Consider the following 19,286-nt stretch of genomic DNA (forward strand, 5'->3'; position numbering starts at 1 on the left):
ACAATTACTCAAGGTACTGAACGTTTGGACTCAAATTCTGGAACAGCGTGGTAATATCGACAATATATACCCAGAATTTACCAAGGCATGAAAGGCTGAAAATTAAGCTGGAAGGGTATGGGATTCAGGGAAGTGTCCTAGCGTGGATCGGAGACTTCCTGTATGAACATAAGCAGTGTGTGGTGATTAATGGTATGAAATCGTCATGCGTACCCATGAAAAGTGGGATACCTCAGGGTAGTGTATTGGGCCCGTTGTGGTTTGTTTCATAAATTACATGCCAGAAGCTATACACTACTCCATACAAATGCTTGCCGATGACGCCAAGTTGTTTCGGGAAATCAAGAACTAAGCGGACTGTGAAGAGCTGGAGAAAGGTCTCTGAGTTTTAAGAATGGTCGAAGAAATGGCAGCTAAGATTCAATGTCATTAAGTGTAAGAGGATGCACCTGGGACATACCAACGGTAAGGAGGCATATTATATGTCCCAACGGGATGAAGAAACTGCATTAATTGAGATTGAATGTGAAAAGGACCTGAGTGTATATGTTGACAATGAACTGAAGTTCTCGGGCCATTGTGAGAAGAAGGTGAATCAGACAACTAAACTAGTAGGTCATATAAGAAGGTCGTTCAGATATCTGAATGGTCTGTCACTCGTAGCGATCTTCAAGAGTGAGGTGCTTCCCCGCTTGGAGTACTGTCACCCTGTCTGGTCCCCAATATATGTCCAAAGGAGAGCCACCAGACTGGTGCCTGCACTTAGGCCTACAGCCACTCTGAGAGAATAGAGTGCCTGAACTAGCCAAGCTTATACTACAGACAGGCAAGGGGGGACCTAAATGAGGTGTATAAACATCTCTGTTGTCTGTACCTGGAGCTGGCGAATGCCCACCCTACAAGGGGTCACAGCTCAAGGATGAAGACATTTAGAGTGGAGGACTGTGGTCGCCAACCCCCAGATATGAGGAGGGTACAGTACACTGGTTGATTGACTGAGTGTGGGGGCAGCAGCAGTGCACATGTCTCTCACCAACAAGAACAATTAGTGGAGTACATAATTGGAAGTCCTATTAAGGCAGCTTCATATATGACATCCAGTTTGACCTCAAGTGACCAAGACAGTATTATCTTTATTGGTTATGTCATATATAGATGTAAATGAATGTTAACATGATCACACCATTTTCCATAAGTTCACCTAAATTATCCTTATTTTGAAATATTGTATTTTAAACTAATTATTTGTGTTGTGATCATCTGGTTCAGTAATAATTATTGTTCATAATAAAAAAGTTTTAAATTAGAGAGGTTACATGAATATTCTCCACAGTGTAGTGCTATCTAGTTTATATGTACTGTACATAAATGTGACTCACCTTGGCATGTGAGCCTCAGCCATCCACTGAAGGTCCATGTTACAGGCCAGTATCGGCAGGTGGGGGTATGGAGCTGTGGGTTTACCTAACAGATCTCCTCCCGTCATCAACACGTCTACCAGCAGCTGAAGTGATGTCTCCCACCTCACTGGCTCTCCGAACAACATTATGGCATCGAGTTTAGGAATCTGTGATACTGATTCAACCGCCTGTAATGTAAATTTCAAGGTTAGCTTCATCTATTATTACCATCTTGAATTTGTGTGGGTGGCCAGAACCTACTGGAAATAAGCATCTTATGGCTTTGTCAGCTATCATTAGTTAAATTGCCTTATTATTTAGTATTGTAGTACAGCATACCAGCATCATATAAGTACTCTATAAAGTGTATACTTTACCTCCATGATCTTTGTAAACCACACACTGTACCTGTGTTGTCTATACACATGCTGAACTACATTCTTGTACCTACATAGTCAATATACTGGAGTAATCTCTCCATTAGCCAGAATATTCTATCCTCGCAACTCTCCAATACCCCCAAAAAATTTATCAGCATTACGGGAAATTCTGGGAAAAATATCTCCATTCTGGGCATGAGAACGAATTTCCGAGAGATTACATATGTTTCTGATGTGGGGATGCATGCTGGGCGTGTGGGTGGGTAGGCTGAGAATGCTCATGAGCTACTATTGGTCACTACTGTCGTGTGACTCATGAGATGCCTATGATTGGTCGATGTATCTCACAGCCTATCTCCTCAAAATCTAGCATCACAACACTTCTAGTTCATTGTCTGCTGCCATTGTACAAGCTTGTTTGCTCGCTCACTGCTGTTTTCACATAATATTTGCGTTGTGCAGTGTTGTACATTACTGTACAGTACCAGCATATAATGAGCCAAGAATACCATTAAATCAGTGTAATAGCCCGTCTAACAGACAGTAATACAGTAAAACCTCACTAAGGTGGACTAATTGGGGGGAAAGGCTGTCTGGGATAAGAGGTTGTCCACCTTGGAGCAAATTTTTCCCAAAAGATCGTCATTTTAGGCACAAAAAAGAACGAGTACAACACCAATGTGTCTAAGTTTTATGAAAGAAATATATGTTTTTTAATAAAAATTAATTTTAAAAAGTAATGTACATAAAGTACAGTGGTCCCTCGGTTAATGAGCACAATCCGTTTCAGCAGGTTGCTCGTTAACCGAAAAACTCGTTAACCGAAACCATTGTTTCAATGGGTTTTTGGGTAATTGGTTCCAGCTCACCGAAAATTGCCTAAATTCAACAAAAAAGGTAGAAAGGTACACTTACTTTGAGGTGTGTATGTAGAAGGCTCCTGGATGATGATGGGATAGAATGGGGGTTGGAGGGAGAAGGAGAAGGCATTGGGGTGGAAGAAGTCACCCCATGGCGCCATTCACCCATAAATTTTAGTTCTCTTGGTGTAATTCAAGATTATTTTCTTTAAATCAACACTGCACTGCATTATATATTGTCAATATGTAAAATAAATTTCAAAATGACCAATAATTTGTTGGAAACACAGAAAAAAAGCGTTTAGTTGAAGAGTCTCAAGCAAGATGTTACCCCACTGCAAAGAGAGAGACTAACACCTGTTTGGTGTGTTAACAGGCTGGTGGCATGCCAGAAACTAGTTTCTTTACCTTCAATTATGTTCAATAATTGTTAAAATGACTAAAAGTTAATATTAAACTTTTAAAATTATTGAATATAGTAGTATAAACTTCTTGATATTTACTAAATAGTAAGGAATTTAAGCCCTAAAACCGATTTCTGTACTGTATTGGTGGACTAATACTACAGCTGGTGGACCGCCAAATGCAAGCTAAAAACATGTTGAAGTGGCCGGTAAAAACTTCTAGATTGTCGGTTTGCTCGTTAAAGCGAGTTAAGAATCTTATGGAAGGTAAATCGTTAACCGAAATCTCGTTAACCCGGTTCGTTAACCGAGGCGCTCGTTAACCGAGGGATCACTGTACTGTACACTTACTTTTAGTTCACTGATAAGGTCTTAGGCTTAACCTTCTCATCACCCTTATGGGCACCGAACAATCCGGGGGACGGTTGTTTAATTTTTATAATAATGCACAAAATATAAATGCTACTTCAGCCTAAATGTATAAAAATGATAAATAATGACATAAAAAACACCAAAAATACAATACAGTACTGTATTTTAGGGTAGGAAGTAGTTAGGAAAAACTTTTGTGTGTATTTTCCTCCTGTAGCCATAGTTTTCTTTAAATAATATACAGGTAACTCGCGTTTTACAGACGTTTGATTTAAGTTTTTTTTGGAATAATGTGATTGTTCAGTTAATACCAAAACCTAATTTACGCGCACCTATTTTTTTTTAATATAGCGCTCAAGACAGTTTAAATTTGCCGTGTATTGGCCTGGTCGCCTGGCAGTGGAGTAGTGTGTGATGCCTGGTAAGGTGCTTGTAAGTTATTACTATAAAGTTGCAGTCATATCTACATCAACAATTTTAATACTACAGGTTGTACCTCTCTAGTCCGGCAACCTCGGGACCTGACTGGTGGACATGCCGGACCATGGAAATTCACCCTTTTCCTGGATAGATAGTGACTTGTGCTTATGCCTGGAAGCACTAGCACCACTCTCGTCATGGTCTCTTTGAAGACATATTGAAGGGTTAAATGTCGTATAGTAGCTTCTCAAATTTGAGTTTTTAATTCTTTACGTATTTTATTGGAACACACAAAAAATAAATAAATAAAAATTTTGTGGCGGAACTTGAATTTCGACGGGTTTGAACGGCCGCCAACGTGCAGGCGACATGCATAATCGTGTATCGCGTCATTTCTCTTATGTACAAAAGATTCATTATTGTTTATTACTGAATGTCTTTTTATTGAATTAATGTTTATGTGTGCAAAATGAGCAATACAATTCATTAATAATACGTGAAAATTAAAACACATGAGGAAATGACACAGCATTGTTTTGTTGATTACAAAACCAGTGACTGACTGGTTCTACATATAACTGAAGAAAATAAGACCTTGGTTGTAGCTGTAGTAAAATTAATATGGTTGTTTTAAGTAATGTTATTTAATGTTAATAAATGGAACAATAGAAGTGTACGATAATGGTAAAGAAAAGAGATACATATGTAAGTCGCATGCTACGTGAAACATATCGTCATTACTTTACATAAGAATATGAAAGAACACTTATTTACTGTTCATATATATTTTAATTAATGTTTCTGAATTTGTTTTTATTGAATTAATGTCGTGTGTGCAAAATTAGCAATACAATTTATTAATATCCGTGGAATATTAGAGAGCCAATTGCGGCATTGTTTATGTTAAAAGCTTACGAAACCAGTGACTGATTGGTTCTACATATAAAACTGAAATAAGACCCTGAGTTTAGCTGTAGTAAAATTAATGTAAAAATGAATATGGTTTGTGAAGTACCTGTAATGTTATTTAATGTTAATAAATGGAACAATATATGTAGCTAACCATTAATGGTAAAAAAAGTGGAACTGCTCGTATGTAAGAGTGCGACATGTGAAAATATATCGATCATTACTCTACATAAGAATATATAAGCAACACTTATTTACTGCTCATATATATTGAAGGGTTAAATGTTGTACTCTGTATAGACAAGCAGAGGGAGAGCAGCGAACTGCGGATGTAACAAACCTTAATTTCAGCGGCTTTTTTTTTTAAGGGAATTAGCCCCGGGCATAGGTCAGTGACATTGGGGCCTGAAGGGCAAAAATTTAATACTCCTGTAATAATAATAATAATTCAGATAAGTAAAAAAAAAAAAAAAAAGAGCTGCCTATCTACCTATTGGACAAACCAAAATCGTTCCGGACCACGGGTTTCGGACCACAGAATGCCGGACTGAGAGGTACAACCTGTATTAGTATACAGTGGTCCCTCGGTTAACGAACACAATTCGTTCCAGAAGTCATTCGTTAACCGAAAATTTCGTTAACTGAAACCATTGTTTCAATGGGATATTGGATAATTGGTTCCAGCTCACAGAAAAGTATATACAAAGTAAAGCCAAAAATGCATAAAGTCAGAAACACTCCTAAACTTCCCCTAAATCGCCCTTAAATCACTATATATATCATACATATACACTAGAACTCTTAAATCACTACTGTAATGTGATACAGGTGATTAATTTTATCTCTTGTGCAAAATAAATGACGTTTATATTCAAATTATTCCCTGTCTTGCAAGGATTTCAGCAATGCAAATTATATTCTCCTAACTTTAGTCTGAGGTATTATTTATTTTTAAACCTGTAAACCTAGTCTTTTTACCCAAATGTTTCTCAGGAAGGTGGAGGGGGGGGGGGTAGGGAGAGAGGGGTGACAGTGACATGTTTGGCAGTTGGCACCTGTGGTGTGAAGCATTTAATTGTTAATTTATGTCCTTTAGATTGAGTTTTTGTTTTTTGCTTATAAAATTTAATAGAAGTGACCGGGGTGAATTTAATTTGCATTGCTGGAATTCTTATAAGATAGTGATTAATTTGAATGTAAACATAGAAGAGATCACTGAATTGGCTGAGTACCTCCTCAGCTTATCAGCTGATGTTCAAAACAAAATGTGATTTTCGTAAGGATTTCGTTAATCAAATTTTTTTCGTGAACCGAATTGAAGATTCTTATGGAAGGTAATTCGTTAACCGAAATTTCGTTAACCGAGGGTCTACTGTAATAATAATTATTATAATAATGTAATAATAATGATGAAGATAATGATGATCATGAAGTATTCTGTACAACAACTGTGCCACGCCCAGCAAGCTTTCCGTGTATAGCTTTCTCAGTTCACACCAGCACTACTTTTTCTGTTTTCATTTGCATTTTGTGTTTATCACGTACCTTTTTAGTGTTAAACGCTGTTTTCCCCAGTGAGCATGTCTGGAAAACATTCATCTGCCTCCTCTGGGGAGCCTAAAGCTAAAAATGCAAGAAAAACAATCGCAATGGACATAAAATTAAATGTGATCAACTGCCTTCAGAGAGGAGAGCGTGTGTCGGAGGATGGCCGCGTGCTTGGTTTAAGTGAGAGCACTGTTCGTACCCTGTGTGGTATATGATGGTTCCCCTAACCTGTACCATTTACAGTAAAAGTCCAAAAATCCGAATGCCAGAAATCCGGACCACCAGAGAATCCGGACTTTTCGAAAACTCAAATTTTTTTTTTTTTTTTAAGCGGACTTTCGTGTGTATGTGCGCATGCGTGAGGGCCACAGCTGCACAGCAACAACAAGCGACCACGTGGTCGCCACTTTAAAACAAGCAATCAAACTGTGACAACATGTAATTTTGACTTTTCTAAAACTTTCAAACTTTTTAAATTTAGCGGGCTTTTGTGGGTTACGTGAATGATTGGAATTGCTTAAAAAAAATTAATTTACATAATTCTAATAATAAAAGTAATTGTAAATTATAGGTAGCTAATTTTGTTAGTTTTGTAATTAGCTTGAACTGAAATGTAAAATTTGAGGCACTATAAATCTTTTGTGTGTATGTGTGCATGCGTGAACGCCACAGCTACACAGCGACAACAAGCGACCACGTGATTGCTACTTTAAAACAAGCAATCAAACTGTGACAACGTATGTAATTTTGAGTCCTACTCTTTCCATTTACAAGCCCATAATAATGGCTCCTAAAGTAGATAAACTTCGTTGTGTGAAGAGAAAGAAGAACACATTGAAATTGAGTGACAAACTTGAAATAATTAAGAAACTAGAACATGGTGTGAGCAATGCTGTTCTAATGGAAACATACGACATTGGAAAGTCAACAATTTATGATATAAAAAAGGCAAAGAATAAAATTCTAGAATTCACAACTTCTTCTGAGCCTTACGATAAAATTGATGAAAGAAAAAGTTTACATCGACCCAAATTAGAAAATCTTGACAAAGTGTTGCACGAATGGTTTTTATTAAAACAATCAGAAGGTATGGCAATTTCTGGGCCGATGCTTATTGCCAAAGCAAAGTCTTTTAAGGAGCAAATGAACATTGAATCAGAGTGCGCATTTAGTGATGGATGGCTTAGGAATTTCAAGACTCGTCATGGTATTAGACAGTTAGATATTGCTGGAAAAAGACAGTCGGCTGATACACAAGCAGCAACAAAATATAGTGCTACATTTGAGCAAACTGTAAATGACTATGATCTCACAGCCGATCAAATTTATAATGCTGATGAAACAGGGGTTTACTGTTAGTGTTTGCCCACAAAAACTTTGGCTGGAAACCAAGAACAAAATGCAACAGGGTTTAAGCTTAATAAGGAAAGATTAACCGTTTTTGTATGTGGTAATGCTTCAGGTCAGCATAAAATTAAGCTTTTGGGGATAGGCAAATTTAAGCGCCCATGGGCCTTTAAAGGAATTGTGCACTTGCCTGTGACCTATAAAGCCCAAAAGAATGCTTGGATGGACAGACACATATTTCGCGATTGGTTTGTTTATGATTTTGTTCCATCAGTTCGTCAGAATTTAAGGAAATTGGGGAAGCCTGCAAATACAAAGTGCCTGCTACTTCTCGACAACTGTGGGGCCCACCCGCATGAATCAAAATTAGTGTCTGATTGCGGGAATATTTATGCATGTTACTTGCCACCAAATGTAACATCATTGATTCAACCCATGGATCAAGGAGTCATTAGGAACTTTAAATGTCATTATAAAAATGATTTTATGACAAAAATGATGAATAAGAATGTCAACCCTACAGAATTTCAACACAGTTTTACGATCAAGGATGGAATATTTTCACTCGTGACTGCATGGAATGCAGTCAAGCCTGAAACACTTTTAAGAGAGTGGCGAAAGTTGTGGCCGAAAGTGATGTTTGCAGATCTAGAGTGTGATCAAGACAAAGATTTTGAAGGATTCCACATAAAGCAGAGGGCATCTGAAGTGCAAGAACTGATGGAGACTGTTAAATTATCTCTGGAAGACAACCCTCTACGCAAGCTTAATGCTGCTGACATAGAAGAGTGGATACACATTGACGATGATATTGAAGTTGCATCCACTTTCACTGATCAAGAAATCATTCAAAGCATTACAACTCCTGAGAAGATAGAAGAGAATTGTTCAGAAGAATCTGGTGAAGAAGACGACAAAGTTGAAGAAAAGATATCTTGGGCTGCTGCAGAAAAGGGCATTGAAACAGTTATTAAATTTGTGGAACAGAACCATGGCTTCAGTCTTCAAGACGTCATGCATGCACACATGGTGCAGAATAATCTTATCACAAAGAAATTACAAAGTCGTAAACAAGGTGATATACGAAAGTATTTAAAGAAAGCAGTGTCAAGCAGTGCAGCAGATGCAGTAGAAGCTGCAAGTGTTCCACCCACAAGCAGTGCAGCAGACGATACACATGTACAGTAGAAGTCGTGGAAATCAACGAATAAATATTTATTTGTTGTTTTGTACTTTGTATTTATAGGAAAATGTTTCGTTAATAAACTACAAATAAATAATCAATTTGTATAAAATAAATTCTGCTTTCATTTGTTTACTGTATTTTTGCTTTTACAATGTTCATTTTTAAACATGATTTCAAGCATTACACGCCCCTTTTTTCGTAGTGAAAAATGTTTGTTTACATTTTTGTCAAGTGTTGACTTTATTTTTCTTTAAAACTGCTCATTTTGATAAATGAAGCATGCTGTATTTGCAAATGAATAAACTATCAAAATGTACCTGTTCATCTCTTCTTTATTCCTCCTTAAATTTGAATTTTAAAAGTACTGCCTGAGAATCCGGAAAATCCGAAAATCCGGACCGACCCAATCCCCGAGCAGTCCGAATTTTTGGACTTCTACTTAAGGGAAAATTATGTTTAATTTACGCGTTTTTGAATTAAGCGGTGGTTTTCAAGAACGTAACCCCCGCGTAAAACGAGAGGTGGATGTACAGTACTGTATACAGTACCAGGAAATGAGAGGAATAAAAAAAAATAATACCAACAAAAAATACTGTATCGTCAAATCAGTAAATAAAAGCCAAACGAAAGTTCAACACAGACGCCATTTGCATATTACTCCCTGTTTCACCACAGTAATGAACATCAGCTGGCACAACGCCCCCCCCCTACACTCTGCGACCATCTTCCCCTCCCTCACTCAGTCAGCTGACTCATGTGCAAAGAAATGTATATTCCCTTTATGTGTTTGCCATTAGAACAAGTATTTATTTTACCTTTTTTTCATAATGTGTTAATGTAGGATGGTGTGTGCATGTAACTGAGTAAAAATAAATGAAGGAAGCTACGTGTATACTGTATACCCAAAAATAAGAGTTGAAAAACAACCATAACACCTCACAGCTTGGCCCAGTAGCCTGGTGGTTACAGTGATGAGTCTAACTTGGCTACAAGGCCATGATTAATCACTATTAAACACTATTATATCAGTAAACACTAATAATAACAGTAAATCCAGTTAAACATGGCAGGGAAGGAGGAGAGATACAACTGCAGACAACACTTTAACCAGTGGTCACTCACTCGCTCCCAGGCTCCTGTTGCCAGGTGTAAGTTCGAAAACTTAACCCAGAAACATTTAAGAATGTTGCTTCCAGTTCACCTCTAGTTAGTGACTCCAAAGGTAACCGGAAACTGCAACATCAGTGTTAAGACGTAAACAGTGATTATAGTTATGTACATACAGTAAGTCCTCGCTTAACGTCGTGGATCCATTTCTGAAAACCGCAACGTTAATGGAATCCATTTTCCCCATAAGATATAGATAAAATACGGGAGTTACGTACCTAAGCCTCCCTTTGCCCCAAGAAACACATTACATATACAGAAATTCAATGGCATTTTTATAGAAAATAGTTTATATATAAATAAACTAAATCATTTTGTATTGTACTCACTGATGGGAGGAGGTGGTGGAGCGAGTGTTTGGTGGTCCAGATAGTACACACTGTTGTGGGGGTTAGACCAAGCACAGCAGCAATGTCCAACACACGTTCACCTTTCTCAAAACATTTAAAACTTCCATTTTTGTAGCAAGGCTAATGGTCTTACGTTGCTTCTTCACTACACTAGCATCAGTAGCACTTGATGGGCACTTGGAAGCCATTTCAAATGGTTACAGTAGAGTATTAAGAGCAAAAACACTTAGGCACGCACGAACGCTGTGGATGCTTAACAAAGACTGGGGACGCTGTGACACTCCGCGAGTGAGAGCGTAGAGCACCAAGAGGAGAAAGGGTGATGAGCTGTAAAAAGTAGTCCGTGACAATGTTATACTGAATCGGTGGGACGTTATCCGAATCATGGGTATCTAAAGAATAGCGACGTTATAACGAAACAACGTTATTGGGAGCAATGTTAAACGAGGACTTACTGTAGACACTGCACTGTACATTCAGTGAAAGTGAAAGTACCATATGTGAAAGTACCATATGTACAGTACTGTAAATAGCAGAGTGGACAGTTCATGCTTTTGTGTAGAGGTGTAGGTACAGTATACAGTACAGCGTGAGTACAATACTTCCTTCAGGGAGGGAAAGGAGAGTGACAGTTAGTAAAACTTTTCTACAGCAGATGGTACAGGACAAAGGCAGGTCATCCTGTATCATAATATCACCATTTGGTCTGCCTGCATCACAGCATCACAAGCTCAAGATGATAGCATCTGCTTGAGAGTACAGTACAGTATAGTGTGTACTGTACAGTAGTATATTTTGTTTATTTACAATAAATTGTACATGCACAGTGGTGTTTGCATATATAAATACAAATCTGTGTCTGTCTGTGCAAGGTGCATAGTTTAGATTCAAGAAAACTTTCCCCAGTACAGTAGAGTACCTGGAAAAATTCAAAGGATATGCAAATTTTTTCTGGGATGAGAAACTTTGTCTCAATACCCAGAAATCTCAGTCCTAGAGCCAATTGTTCTGGCTAGCAGGGTTATCACTATAGCTTGTACAGTCACCCAAAAAAGTCCTGTCGCGAACCATGAACCCCGAGATTCAGACTCTTGAATCCGAAGCATTTATGGACAGAATAATGTATCAGTGTCTACTGCTTCGGGTTCACGAGTCTGAATCTCGGGGTTTGTGGTTCGCGACAGGACTTTTTTGGGTGACTGTACATGCCAAATGAATTGTAAATTTGTATGATGATTTTACTGAATAATATTATAATTACTATTTAAGTTTCCATGGATCAATTGAAGATTAAGTACATCCTCTCACTTTGTCAGTCACAATAGCATGGCTAGTCTGTTTAATACTTAATTATTCATATTATGCTACACCGCCCACAAAATGTGTGAAACTGTTGAGTTCCCCAGTTGAGACGCCCGTACTCTTCCCACTTCAGGACGCCTGAGTCTCCGTTTTCTCTCAATTTTGTGTCTCCGAGACTCTGATATTTCTAAATTCCTCATGTCATGTTTGCAGATTTGAATTTGAGAGAGAACACCATTGTTTTGCGTCAAATTAGATATGTTTGATTACAGATGAAACATTCAAGATCTCTTGTGACTGATGTTGAAAGCTTCAACTGTGTTTACTGTTAATGAAATTGTCAATATAAATCAGGGTAGAGACTACTGTATGAATGAGGTATCATTGACGTCGTCCCTTGAGATACCAGGAGTCTACAGATTGTTACTGAAGTTAGATCATTTGGATTCCCAATCATCAGAGAATCTGATGTTCATAGTGTAATTGTTATAAGTATGGTAATTAAGAAAGTAATAAATCATCCTGTAAGAAAGTGTCAGTCTACTATCTTGAGAATCTAACGGATAGAAGTTGATACGTCTATGTTCTAAGCCGCACCCACAATGTATTGCCATCTGAAATACTTGAAATCAGTTCAATTCTTGTCTTTGAAAGCTCAGTCCTTGCTTACAGTGGGGTATGCTATAACGAACGTAATTGGTTCCAGAACCTCGTTCGTTATAGCATTCGTTCGTTATAGGATTAATCCGTTCCAGGCCCCCAAATACAACCACTTAACACTGAAAAAATTCTGTGGAAAATGTAAAAAATACGGTACTTTATCTTACCTTAGTGTTATTCAGCATGCAGGTACCCCTAAACACTGGCACATCACTATCACTTCCACTGGGAGTCTTGGCTTTAAGGTCCTCAAACAATTGTTTAGCCTTCTCACAAATTATAGCTTCACTAATGTTACCACCTGCCATTTCTTTCTCCTTTATCCACACTAAGAGTAAATTTTCCATCTCTTCAATCACATTACACTTTGCTTTGCTAAGTCTAAAGATTCCCTTAGCCACTTGCACAGTTTTTAACTCCTCTTTATTCTTCAAAATCGTACATATAGTCGATTTAGCCATCCCATATTCATCACTAAGTTTCGCAATGCTTCTTCCATTCTCACGTTTCTTTATAATTTCTTTCTTAGTTTCAAGGGTTATTAGCTTTCTCACTCGCTTTGGATGACTCATTGTTACAATTGTATACTTGTATAACAAAATAGTTATACAAATAACGCGAATTTCCACATCAAAAGACGAAATTTCAACAATAACAGTGGTGCACTGGCTACACAATGAGACAAAGATGGCGCCTGACGCTCTTGTTGTGGGTCGCGGTACAACAATATTCATGCGCTAGGCGAAATAGTCTCGTATTCATCCGCGTTCGTTGTAGGAGTTGCGTTCGTTATAGCATTCTCAATTTTATAGGTAAAACCGTTCGTTATAGGAATATTCGTAGTAGGATCCGTTCGTTATAGCATACCCCACTGTAGTTTGAAAACTTGATCTTAGAAAATTAAAATAAGTTTGTAGCCCGATTTTCACACGTCAAGGTGTAGAGTAACAGAGTTTGTGATATATCTGTGTGAGTGGAATCAGAGTTGTGAGACGCGGGATGAGCAGAGCGAGGGACTTCACTCATCCAGCGAATCTCCTCTGTGACACAGGTGGTTGTGTAGGCCAGGACAACCCCAACCCTAGTATTGGAGATGGATGACAGCCATTGAGATCGAATAACGTCATGTAACACGTTGTACGGGGAACTGAGTCGTATCACATACAGCCAGCTGCAAGGAGGAGGTGGTTGTACTGTGGTTGCTGTCTAGCCAGGATCTCCCATGAGAGTACTCAACCAGTTCATAGTAGCAGTGTGTGTGTTGAATGAGCTCACAAGTAAAGCTACTTATTAGCCGTGTTATCCATCCGAGTATCCATGTATGTAATCTCCTCAGTTGTACAGATGTTTGGAGACAGCAAGAGTATAAGGTCGCCACTTATTTCTTGGCGAATGTAGCAAATTAGTGGAGAGAAGCTACTAAGCCTGGTGCTGTTAAAATATTAGTTTTGGTGCTGTACTGGAATCCTGTTACTAATTAAGAGCTACAGTTCTCAGGTAACTTGTATTGCTGGTGCTCAAGAGTGATATCTGTAAGATTATGAGTTGTGTGTTCTTTTAAATGTACACCAAGTAATGGTGTAAGTTGGAAAATGTACCTCATGAAAAGTACAAGATGAGTGGGGCCAGGGAGTCGATCCTTGTAGTGGTGTTACTGAAAGTATTTATAAATCAGTTCATTTTAATAAACCACTTTATTTGTATGTTAGGGGTGTCATTCTCCTGCAGTATTTTGCCTTCATTCTTTCCCATAACTTGGTACCAGTATTACAGTACACAATGTGTCCTAGTCCTCGAGCCAACACTACCACAGGTCAGAGATTGTGGGTTAACTAGGAGCAGTAAAATAACTAACATATGGAATTAATGAAGTAAGAAATTGAGAGAAAAAAGGTTGAGTTAAGAAGCCAATTTGAAGGAATGAGGTGTGTTATACAGTGAATTAATGTACTCCCCCTTACAACTTCGTGACATTGAATCTTAACAGCTATTCCCTCAGCCACTCCTGAAACTGACAGAGATCTTTCTGCAGCTCTTCACTGTCTGTTTTGTTCTTAATTTCCCTGAATAAATTGGCATCGTCTAAAAACATTTGTATGGAGGAGTGTATAGCTTCTGGCATGTCATTTATGAAGCAAACAACAAGAGGCCCAATACACTGTCCTGTGGTACCTCACTTGTAACGGGTACACATGACAATTTTGTGCCATTAATCACCACACATTGCTTGTGGTCATGAAGAAAGTCTCCAGTCCATGTTATGACACTTTCCTGAAACCCGTATCCTACCAATTTTATTATCAGCCTCTCATGGGGTACGCTGTTGAAAGCCTGGGTACAGTCTAAATATATATTGTCAATATTACCACCAAGCTCCAGGCTCTTTTTTCTTTTTACTTTAACTTTTATCCTTTTTGCCAGTGATCGGCTCATCAGTCGCTTGGGCGGTCGGTCACGTCCCTGTTACGTACTGCTGGCAAATACTGGAATCCACACATCCTGCATTTTAAGTAACTGCATCAAGCACGAGCATCCCGGCATGCTGCTCCCTCATGGCATTTCTTATAATGCTCTCTAGTACTTTAAACACTATGCTGGTCAGGCTCACTGGTCTATATTTATTCAAGGAGTGATGATCGCCCTTCTTGAATATAGGACTCACAAAGCCATTTTCGAGTCACTGGGGACCTTTTTGTTCATCCAGGTGTACTGCGCACATCATTGTCATCCTTAATATCTCTTTTATTCATATTACGCTACATAACATTCAAATCCACCGTGCTTGTACAGTCACAGAAAATGGTGGAAAACAGGAAACTTTGGTAAAGGATAACTCACCTACAGTATGTTGTTTTATACGAATTGTACCAAGGTACGGTCATATAATATTAAGAGTATGTACTCATAGGATTAAGGAGAACTCAAGGTATCTATAGGATGATTGGGAAGGTCCAATTGATACGGACTAGTGTAGTATAAGGGATAAGTGTAGATCGTGTTTGAAGGTCATACTATTTACGTCTGTGAACGATTAGTGAACATAGTTACTGCAGGTATCAGATGAAAATATAAGAGAACACTGATCTGGAAAAAGGATAAATGTATCAGACCTATGTGAAGTGTTGGAAGTGATCCAGAAACTACACTTCAAAGAAAATATCTTGTATGCCTCGGTGTGAGCTTAATACACCTCGTTATCTCATGTGACGAATAACCATGAACAACGCAATGATCAGAGAATCTTATGAATGTGTTCAACGATTGCAACGTGTGAGGGGAGTGTAGGTTATGTATCTAAGCTACTGTGCCGAGTAGCAACCTTGTATATAAGCTACTGTGCCGAGTAGCACCTATGTATATAATTACGTGGCAACACTGCACGTGTTATGTGACAACATTGCCCCGAGGATGCCATATGGCAAGGCAGTCTCAGTCTGACTTCGTGGGCCGTGCATGGCACACGCTAGTCACCACTTGTATTTCTCCTATCCGAATAAATGGACTTCAGTGTTACCCGGTGTTTCCCTACCCATCACTGCATTCTTCAGGGAACACTTGGAACCTTCAGGGAGGATCCCTAAATACAGATTGAAGTGAAGTGGATATACACACGCCATGGAAATACGACGCTAGGCTTTGTCTATGCTGGCTCCCATTCTGCCCCGGGCTACAGCTTTGAGTTAATGATATAGCCCAATTAATTTCCCCAGGAACTGGCAAACCAGATCCTTACTTTAGTATGTAATTTAGGATTAAGATATATAATTATAAGGCATAAGGTCACAATAGATAGGAAAGTGTATATGTGAGAACCAGAATAATATCAAAGTGAAAATTAAAGATTGGAAACAGTAGGCCTAGTTCAGTGAGAGACGCGAGGCGTCGTCCTTAGTAATGCCACGTCTCTCACCAAAACAGGTCAGCGAGCTACATCATGCTCCATTAGGCCCTAAAAAGACTTATCTAGCAGTTTTTTACATCTTAAAACCTTGCCTAATGTTATAAAGTGAAGTAATAGTTACATTAATGCGTGGTGATAAAAGCCCATCAGGCATTACCCTTAGTAACGCCACGTCTCTCACCAATACAGGTGCGCACGTGTCCAGAGCGTCAGCCAGGCCACCATCAAACACCACTGTGAGGGACTCACCGGGTATGGTGTGTTCTGCTTATGGCCATTATGCACCTCCACTGTGAATCTGTGGATACCCTACATACCACCACCCAGGATAGGAGAACGTAATTGTGTGTTTGAGAAGTTTCGCGGTCGCTACGTGGAGCGACCTAATAATACCAGGCGTGGAACCAGTACTGGTATGATTACCTGGGAAGTATCCCATCTACTCAGCAAGAGTACAGTGTGAACGAGGTACTTGGTATGTGTACCTAAGAATACCGAAGAGTCCCATACTTGTAGGTGTGGAGTGTACCTGAGCTGTGGTGCTATGATATAACATGTGGTGCTATACTCTAACAGGTGGTGCAGTCTGATGTGTTGGGTGTTATGGTAAGAAGGAATGACCAAGGTAAGGAGGTCATTGGTTGTTGTGAAGAATGAAGATGATAATAGTAGTTATTTGATGAAGGACGTATATATTGATGTGAAGTGTAATGAATATAATAGTGATTCTTCTGATGTAGGCCAGCTCTTTTTGTATTGTGACGGGATACAATATGTTTATATAAGGAATAAATTAGTTAAGTCATGATTGATGTTTCACCCTTCTTCCCACTCTCGATTTGGTCAATGAAAAACCCAACCCAATGCCTAGCTTACTCTGCCCGCTACCTAACGAGCTACATACTGTCCAGGGGGTCTGGTGGCAGCGACCTTAAAATTAAAAGTAGAGTTAAGTTATCCCGTTAGAATTAGTGACCCCAGAATCTGGCAGTATACAGGCACCTGCAGAACAGGATCTTATGGGGCTCATTAAGCTCGTTTACAACTCTCTTAATTGTTAAGGAAGTGAGGTAAACCAGTGAAGGGATAATGTATATGGTGGAGGCATCAGTGAAGGAAGTACTGTATAGTGGAGGAATCAGCGAAGGAAGTACTCTTTATAGTGGAGGCATCGGTGAAGGAAGTACTGTATATAGTGGAGGCATCAGTGAAGGGAGTACTGTATATAGTGGAGGCATCAGTGAAGGAAGTTCTGTATAGTGGAGGCATCAGTGAAGGAAGTACTGTATAGTGGAGGCACCAGTGAAGGACAAACCCATGTCTGTGTTACCCGGCTGCTGTACATATATGACAGCTACTTTACACATTCTTAAGTCAACTTTTACAGCACGTTCACTAATGATGATTGATGGTAAGAAAAAAATTATCTCATGTGATAAAATATGAAATAACTTTCAACAGGATTTTAAAATTATAACAAGTAAGACGAGTTAATATACTGTACAGTACCTTCATACTACGTCTCTTGTGGTCCACACAGTCCAGCTGAGGATATGCCTGACGCAGCTCATCTACAGTTGTTGTGTTGCAGAAACCAAGGTTGTGGGCTATTTCTTGAGTAGGACCTTGGCCCGATATCAGCACTTGCTTGTTCAGATACTGGTCAAACATCTTGAGTGGGGAGTGTGCCATCACCACTTGGTCTTCATGAACCTGGGAAACAAATTAGGAAGAAGTTATGTTTGGGTCAAGTGTAGGTGAAAAATAAATCATTGGAGCATCTTAGAATATTAACCATATAATCTAAAGGTGCACAAGAAGGAGCCTGAAAAAAATGCTTTCTGCTGGACACTTTTTGTACAATCCTGGATGTTAGGATTGAAATAATTATGATCAGAACTACAGAAGGACAGGAGCCGGTCAAGTTACCTCATCAACTAGGAACTTACCTCAATTCCCAGCCACTGTGAAAGCTGGTCCGCCTTCTCACTCCGCAGGGCATTACCAGCATTTGTGACGAACACAGTTGGAATACAAAACTTGTTGGATTTATCAACCAGCAAGTTAAATGCCTCAGGTGCTGTGGGCAGGATACGCTTCCCTCTGATTATTACACCATCTATGTCGAACAGTAGACCGAAATTTGGAGTTTTTCTTGTGACCTGAAGAAGTAAAAAATTAAAAATACAAATAAATCATTCATACTGTAAGCACAATTGAGAATTACCACAAAAGTTCAATTAAACCTATACAGTAATCATAACCTTACCACAGGGAACAAATTCATCAAAAAAAAAACTTTCCATTCAATAAATCCAAATGATGTACTGAAGATACTATAGTGTACAAACTAAGTAGTTGTACCCCACTTAACGCGGTCAATTGAACCCAGAGGGTACTGCTTTAAGTGAAATCCGCGTTAAGTGAACAACAGAACATATGGGATTAATTCCAATAGAAACCGGCCCGACCCCCAAACTCCACTTTTTGAAGGCACATACCTATGTTGTAGTAAAAATAACATCTTAATTTTATGATGGTACATGCACACAATTAATACTTAAGAGAAATAGAGAAATACAGTCGCAAAGTTAATGTTCATTCAAATAATGGACTCAACTCCCTCCCCCTCTTCTCACACTCCTGGCTCTTCCCTCTCTGAAAAATGTTTGGCGGAAAACCACAGGTATAGTAATAAATAATACCTCAAACTAAAGTTAGGATAATATAATTGACATTGCTGGATTCCTTGTAAGACCAGGAATATTTTGAATATAAATGTCATATATTTTGCACAAAAGATAACATAGTTACCTAGAGAAAATTTTTTATCTAAAATTTGTATGTTTAATGCAAAATATATGATGTTTATATTAAAATGATCACCAAATTATAAGAATTCCAGCAATGTAAATTATATTCTGACCGGGTAATTTGTATGAATTTTATGAGCTAAAACAAATATCTTCAGTTAATAAAAAAAAAATAATCTTCACGACACTATCTGTCAATCAAAGTACCCCACCTTGCCTCCCCCCCTCTTCCAACCGCGTGGTCAGTCCCAACCCTCCCCCCCACCA

General features: G+C 38.7%; 1 protein-coding gene across 1 annotated transcript in view; it reads right to left on the bottom strand.

Moving 5' to 3' along the window:
- LOC121860895 (haloacid dehalogenase-like hydrolase domain-containing 5) overlaps positions 1 to 19,286 on the bottom strand; it is a gene marked incomplete at its 3' end in the record, with an annotated part of 58,982 nt that overhangs the window by 21,726 nt on the left and 17,970 nt on the right. Inside the window, 3 exon segments of the mRNA XM_042358257.1 lie at positions 1,380 to 1,588; positions 17,716 to 17,919; positions 18,156 to 18,368. Of these exon segments, the coding sequence (XP_042214191.1) occupies positions 1,380 to 1,588; positions 17,716 to 17,919; positions 18,156 to 18,368 (626 nt within the window).

Source organism: Homarus americanus, unplaced genomic scaffold, assembly GCF_018991925.1.
Source record: "Homarus americanus isolate GMGI-L3 unplaced genomic scaffold, GMGI_Hamer_2.0 scaffold52806, whole genome shotgun sequence".
In the NCBI taxonomy this organism is placed as follows: Eukaryota; Metazoa; Arthropoda; class Malacostraca; order Decapoda; family Nephropidae; genus Homarus; species Homarus americanus.